This window comes from Lucilia sericata, unplaced genomic scaffold, assembly GCF_015586225.1.
Source record: "Lucilia sericata isolate MDLA Ls3-8-SP2 unplaced genomic scaffold, ASM1558622v1 Contig003091F_arrow, whole genome shotgun sequence".
Taxonomy (NCBI): Eukaryota; Metazoa; Arthropoda; class Insecta; order Diptera; family Calliphoridae; genus Lucilia; species Lucilia sericata.
Window position 1 is genome coordinate 19,353 of NW_023996693.1, and position 7,757 is coordinate 27,109.

The window sequence follows — 7,757 nt, forward strand, 5'->3', positions numbered from 1 at the left end:
GTTCAGTTCTAGTTCAGTTCTAGTTCAGTTCTAGTTCAGTTCTAGTTCAGTTCTAGTTCAGTTCTAGTTCAGTTCTAGTTCAGTTCTAGTTCGTTCTAGTTCAGTTCTAGTTCAGTTCTAGTTCAGTTCTAGTTCAGTTCTAGTTCAGTTCTAGTTCAGTTCTAGTTCAGTTCTAGTTCAGTTCTAGTTTCAGTTCTAGGTCTATTTCAGTTCTATTTCAGTTCTAGTTCAGTTCTAGTTCAGTTCTAGTTCAGTTCTAGTTCAGTTCTAGTTCAGTCTAGTTCAGTTCTAGTTCAGTTCTAGTTCAGTTCTAGTTCAGTTCTAGTTCAGTTCTAGTTCAGTTCTAGTTCGTTCTAGTTCAGTTCTAGTTCAGTTCTAGTTCAGTTTCTAGTTCAGTTCTAGTTCATTTCTAGTTCAGTTTCTAGTTCAGTTCTAGTTCAGTTCTAGTTCAGTTCTAGTTCAGTTCTAGTTCAGTTCTAGTCAGTTCTAGTTCCGTTCAGTCAGTGCTGGTTCCTGTTCAGTTCTAGGTTCCGATATGTAAAAATGAGAAATTTGAAAATTGCAAAAGAAGTGGCTATGTTGAGATTTTTTTTATGTTTTGAAACTATTTAATTCGTGTACATGCATATGTATATGTTAATTCTCTAAACATCCTTACCCTCGCAAACAAATTTTATTGCCTAAAGATTAAATTCCAGCTGGGTAGATTTGTTATAAATTATTTTGTTATTATTGAATTTATTTGTAAATTATACATCTCTTATAAATAATAATAAAAATAGAGAGAATTTTTTAAATGTATACGATTTACTTATTTCCATATTTGTTATACCCTACAACATGTGCTGCGCTTTTAGCAGATAAAATATTGGTCATATAATCAGTTTCAAATACATCAAGTCCGTCCATCTGGCTAGCTGAACATATTATTGTGATCAAGAGAGTGATGGCTATTTTTAAGGTAATTTTTTAAGTTTTTTTACCGGACCTCCCCAAATAAGTTTTTGAAGATAATAATTAAAATAAATATTCTAAAATCTCTACAAACATTGACATAACAAAGTTTTTTTAATTAATACTGCCGATTTACTCTTAACCGGTGTAGGGTTTTATATGGTCGAACATGCCCGAATATACATTCTGAATTGTTTTTGTTTAATAAGTTTTTGTTTATATTTCGAAAGCAAAGACTATATTAGACTGATAACACTCAGTGACCTGAATACAAAAAAAAAAAAGAAAATACGATTTTGAATTTGAATGCGTTTCAGCAAGACTCAGTCATTCTTTAGACTAACCTAGACCAAGTTGTATTTTATTAATAAAAAAATAGAAACAAAATGAAGAAATTTGTATTAATACTTTTAATAGGCGCTATTGTGATAAGGAATGTAAAGGTAAGTTTGATATATATAGGAAATTCAGAAAATAACTAAATATTGCCAATTTTTAGCTTGCTGAAGCCAAGGAAGTAAAACTAACCTCTAAGGATTTCCAAAAAGAGTTTTTGCATAAAGTCAGTGAAACCATGAAATCTACAGCCATGGATTATTTAAACAACTATCTTAAGGGCATAAAAAAACCAGCTCATGTGCACGAAGATTTCAATGCTGAACTTAAAATGGCTTTGGAGTCATCTAGACTAGAACCTAAAGTTGTCTTCATCAAACAATATTTGGATATGTTAGAGAATAAGGATACTAATCGTGAAAATATATATGGTTTGAAAAATGTCATGTTTCTCAAGAAACTCAAGGACAAATTCTATCATTTGCAAGAAGAAAGTTTTGAAGAAATACATCAATTGCGTTATTACTATCTCTGTAAAACAGTTTAAAGTACAAAAAGAGGCTACCACCCCTTTGTACCACAACTATTATTCCAAGACCACTCAGCTAGTGCCCATAAATGAGCACAATGTGGGCTCTATGCTGCATAAATTGGGTGCGAAAGATAATCACACCATTTCCATTAATATCTCTGACTTTGGCAAAGAATTATATCAAAAAGTAAACGATGCTGGCTGTGATGTCATCAATGATTATTTGATTATATTACGCAAACTTTTGCAAGAGGTTTTAGAGCCTGAATCGGAAGAAGAATCAACCGCACATTCCGAGTCTCTACGCAAGATCCTAATAGAAATAAATGCTCTACTGCAAACCACCGATTTCTATACCAAACGTCAAAGACTCTATGATTATCTACAAAACAATCTAGCTTTGGATTACGAGCAATTTCAAAGTTCTGAGACATCACAACATGATCTTATGGCGGTATTTAACAAACTTAAAGAAAAAGGTCTAGACCTAGTGGTGGCCTTTTTATTTAGTAATTTTGAATTTGTAGACTATCTACAAGATCAATGGCAAGAGCTTTTACCCCAGGCACCCATTTCACTGTATGATGCCCACTCACGTCCGCTAAAACAGATTCAACAATTATATGCGGAATTTAAACAGGATTTTGAAAATTCATCAAAATATGATTCTTATTTAGAAGCTGTAAAATTGTTGCATGAACAGACACAGCGGGAAAATGCTGACAATACGCATATTTATGAGATGCTTTATAGTGCTTCACAGAATGTGGGCAGTAGTCGGGCAACATTAATGAATTCAAAATGTAATGAAATTTAAATTAGTGGTTGTGGCTTTATACCATGCTTGTATATAAGTGTATATGTATGTATGTCTGCGTACTGCAAAGGAAGGGCAGAGTGTGTCAGTGTTTGAGAGGGTTTTTGTTATAAAATTGTATGTGTTTAAGTGTCTGTGGTTTGTATATTTGATGTTGTAAAACTACATTAAACATGCAGTTTGAAGTTGTTCAAATGCATGTGATTTATTAATATGAAATTTAAATTTAGAACACAATAAAGTTTCATTAATACAAATAAAAATTTAAAATTTTTACCCGTTACCTTTCTTAAGACTCTTAACAGAACGCGAATAGTCTATTCTATAGTCTAGTCTAAAGTCTAGTCTAAAGTCTAGTCTATAGTCTAGTCTAGAGTCTAGTCTATAGTCTAGTCTATAGTATAGTCTACAGTCTAGTCTATAGTCTAGTCTATAGTCTAGTCTATAGTCTAGTCTATAGTCTAGTCTATAGTCTAGTCTATAGTCTAGTCTATAGTCTAGTCTATAGTCTAGTCTATAGTCTAGTCTATAGTCTAGTCTATAGTCTAGTCTATAGTCTAGTCTATAGTCTATAGTCTAGTCTAAACTCTAGTCTAAAGTCTAGTCTATAGTCAAGTCTATAGTCTAGTCTAGAGTCTAGTCTATAGTCTAGTCTAGAGTCTAGTCTATAGTCTAGTCTAGAGTCTAGTCTATAGTCTAGTCTATAGTCTAGTCTATAGTCTAGTCTATAGTCTAGTCTATAGTCTAGTCTATAGTCTAGTCTATAGTCTAGTCTATAGTCTAGTCTAAACTCTAGTCTAAAGTATAGTCTATAGTCAAGTCTATAGTCTAGTCTATAGTCTAGTCTATAGTCTAGTCTATAGTCTAGTCTATAGTCTAGTCTATAGTCTAGTCTATAGTCTAGTCTATAGTCTAGTCTATAGTCTAGTCTATAGTCTAGTCTATAGTCTAGTCTATAGTCTAGTCTATAGTCTAGTCTATAGTCTAGTCTATAGTCTAGTCTATAGTCTAGTCTATAGTCTAGTCTATAGTCTAGTCTATAGTCTAGTCTATAGTCTAGTCTATAGTCTAGTCTATAGTCTAGTCTATAGTCTAGTCTATAGTCTAGTCTATAGTCTAGTCTATAGTCTAGTCTATAGTCTAGTCTATAGTCTAGTCTATAGTCTAGTCTATAGTCTAGTCTATAGTCTAGTCTATAGTCTAGTCTATAGTCTAGTCTATAGTCTAGTCTATAGTCTAGTCTATAGTCTAGTCTATAGTCTAGTCTATAGTCTAGTCTATAGTCTAGTCTATAGTCTAGTCTATAGTCTAGTCTAAAGTCTAGTCTATAGTCTAGTCTATAGTCTAGTCTAAACTCTAGTCTATAGTCTAGTCTATAGTCAGTCTATGTAGTCTAACTCTAGTCTATAGTCTAGTCTATAGTCTAGTCTATAGTCTAGTCTATAGTCTAGTCTATAGTCTAGTCTATAGTCTAGTCTATAGTCTAGGTCTATAGTCTAGTCTATAGTCTAGTCTATAGTCTAGTCTATAGTCTAGTCTATAGTCTAGTCTATAGTCTAGTCTATAGTCTAGTCTATAGTCTAGTCTATAGTCTAGTCTATAGCCTAGTCTATAGTCTAGTCTATAGTCTAGTCTATAGTCTAGTCTATAGTCTAGTCTATAGTCTAGTCTATAGTCTAGTCTAAGTCTAGTCTATAGTCTAGTCTATAGTCTAGTCTATAGTCTAGTCTATAGTCTAGTCTATAGTCTAGTCTATAGTCTAGTCTATAGTCTAGTCTATAGTCTAGTCTATAGCTAGTCTATAGTCTAGTTATAGTCTAGTCTATAGTCTAGTCTATAGTCTAGTCTATAGTCTAGTCTATAGTCTAGTCTATAGTCTAGTCTATAGTCTAGTCTATAGTCTAGTCTATAGTCTAGTCTATAGTCTAGTCTATAGTCTAGTCTATAGTCTAGTCTATAGTCTAGTCTATAGTCTAGTCTATAGTCTAGTCTATAGTCTAGTCTATAGTCTAGTCTATAGTCTAGTCTATAGTCTAGTCTATAGTCTAGTCTATAGTCTATTCTATAGTCTAGTCTATAGTCTAGTCTATAGTCTAGTCTATAGTCTAGTCTAGTAGTCTAGTCTATAGTCTATAGTCTAGTCTATAGTCTAGTCTATAGTCTAGTCTGTAGTCCTAGTCCTATAGTCTAGTCTATCGTCTAGTCTATAGTCTAGTCTATAGTCTAGTCTATAGTCTAGTCTATAGTCTAGTCTATAGTAGTCTTAGTCTAGCTAGTCTAGTCTATAGTCTAGTCTATAGTCTAGTCTATAGTCTAGTCTATAGTCTAGTCTATAGTCTAGTCTATAGTCTAGTCTATAGTCTAGTCTATAGTCTAGTCTATAGTCTAGTCTATAGTCTAGTCTATAGTCTAGTCTATAGTCTAGTCTATAGTCTAGTCTAGTCTAGTCTATAGTCTAGTCTATAGTCTAGTCTATAGTCTAGTCTATAGTCCTAGTCTATAGTCTAGTCTATAGTCTAGTCTATAGTCTAGTCTATAGTCTAGTCTATACGTCTAGTCATAGTCTAGTCTATAGTCTAGTCTATAGTCTAGTCTATAGTCTAGTCTATAGTCTAGTCTATTGAGCTTAGTCTAGTCTATAGTCTAGTCTATCGTCTAGTCTATAGTCTAGTCTATAGTCTAGTCTATAGTCTAGTCTATAGTCTAGTCTATAGTCTAGTCTATAGTCTAGTCTATAGTCTAGTCTATAGTCTAGTCTATAGTCTAGTCTATAGTCTAGTCTATAGTCTAGTCTAGTCTAGTCTATAGTCTAGTCTATAGTCTAGTCTATAGTCTAGTCTATAGTCTAGTCTATAGTCTAGTCTATCGTCTAGTCTATAGTCTAGTCTATAGTCTAGTCTATAGTCTAGTCTATAGTCTAGTCTATAGTCTAGTCTATAGTCTAGTCTATAGTCTAGTCTATAGTCTAGTCTATAGTCTAGTCTGTAGTCTAGTCTGTAGTCTAGTCTATAGTCTAGTCTATAGTCTAGTTTATAGTCTAGTCTGTAGTCTAGTCTGTAGTCTAGTCTATAGTCTAGTCTATAGTCTAGTCTATAGTCTAGTCTATAGACTAGACTATAGACTCCCCGTCCCCCCGGGGTGGGACGGGGAGGTATTCGTGGGGCCACTAGTTGATAGTGTACTATCACTACGTCCTATAAAAAAAAAAAAAAAAAGTCTAGTCTATAGTCTAGTCTATAGTCTAGTCTATAGTCTAGTCTATAATCTATTCTATAGTCTAGTCTATAGTCTAATCTATAGTGTAATCTACAGTCTAGTCTATAATCTAGTCTACAGGAGTTATTTCTCCTTGGTCTCTTCTATCTTTTACGCAGTTTGCTTTGCAGTTTTTCGCCTTCAGTCAATCCACATTTATCTCAATTAACTTAAGTTTCTTTGAAACTAACTTACTCTTTAAAGACAATTTAAATTTTTCTTCAATTTGACCCCATTGTAATACCCCTGCTGGTTTTCCTGTTTCCACCCTCCCAATTACGAAAACATAAAATACAAACTGACGTTTTAATTGTTAAATTGGCATTGTTAGAATAACATTGTTGGAAAAATGCCTACAACAATAGAAAAATTCACACAAAACAAACATTTTAACCATTGAAACAAATCCTTTTCTATCAATCTGTGTTTTTGCATGCTGATTTGTTTTATTCATTGTTAACAACAACAGCAACAACAACAATAGGAAAAGCGATCATTGTTTTGTTGTTGAAATTAAATGCTTGTTGGCTTTTAAGTGAAATAAAGAGCACTTTACCAACAAAAATAACTGCAATAGGAGAAAGTAGTGAAATAAAACAACACAGGTAAGCAGGATTTAGAAAAAAATCTAAAACAAGGGAACAATACAAACATTCTAGAATAATCATACATACATATACCTTCAATATAGTTTAATCCTGCAGTTTTGAATCTGATAAAAATTGAATTATTTCCGAAATATTTGATTACTGGTTTAAATTTTTATTGATTTAACATTAAAAATACAATATTGTATCTAAGTAAACTGGCGTAGTTTTACTTATTTAGATTTCACTTTACTAAAATACTAAACATATAATTAAATTATAATGCTTATATAGCTAAATCTGCAATCCAAACTGATTGCTGAAAACACTAGTTGGGAATAATCCTCTGGAACTGCTGAGGCAACATTTAGCAACAATAGAAAACATTCTGTTTACACACAATTATTTGTAGCTCTGTCTGTTGTAGTATTTTTCTATATGTGTATATATATATAAATGAATGGGTGAGTGTATGTATATAATGCCAACAATACCCAAGTGGTTAACAGCAAATAACAATGACAGCAATAGTATGCAGTAGCAGCAACAACTTTAGCAAAAACATCATCAGGCGGTATTAACATTTAGTATAAACCTTTTTTTTTTTTGTAATTCTGCCTTATTGATTGTAATGGATTTTTCTCTCCTCTACAATCCTATTTGTCCTATTCTTTTTTCTCCCCTTTTTTTCTTCCATTTACATTTATTTGTTTATTGTTACTTTTAAACTGTTTTGTTAACAATTTCAATTCTATTGCTGCTTTGTAAATAGAAACCTTTATTTTCTTTCTAGACTAACAGAGATTTTTGTGGGCATTGTTTTTTTATGTTTCGGAAGAGGTTAACAAACTTGTAAAGTATATTGTTGTTAGGACTTCTTAATTGGTTAGAGGAAACTGTAATTGTAGGCCAATTAACTAAAGTGATAATAATGATGCTATAATGTTAATAAAATAAGAGGAATAAATAAATACGAAAAAATAGACAGAACAATTGTTAGCATATTAAAACTGAACTAGAACTGAACTAGAACTGAACTAGAACTGAACTAGAACTGAACTAGAACTGAACTAGAACTGAACTAGAACTGAACTAGAACTGAACTAGAACTGAACTAGAACTGAACTAGAACTGAACTAGAACTGAACTAGAACTGAACTAGAACTGAACTAGAACTAGAACTGAACTAGAACTAGAACTGAACTAGAACTGAACTAGAACTGAACTAGAACTGAACTAGAACTGAACTAGAACTGCATACTATTGAACTAGCATG

At 32.5% G+C, this 7,757-nt stretch overlaps 1 protein-coding gene across 1 annotated transcript; it reads left to right on the forward strand.

The window, feature by feature from the left end:
• Positions 1 to 1,270: 1,270 nt before the first annotated feature.
• On the forward strand, positions 1,271 to 2,903 carry LOC119614584. The gene is given in 3 exon segments (XM_037970695.1): positions 1,271 to 1,397; positions 1,454 to 1,825; positions 1,827 to 2,903. Coding segments are annotated over 3 exon segments (1,242 nt in total). The 5' UTR covers positions 1,271 to 1,340; the 3' UTR covers positions 2,640 to 2,903.
• The last annotated feature ends 4,854 nt before the right edge of the window (positions 2,904 to 7,757 follow it).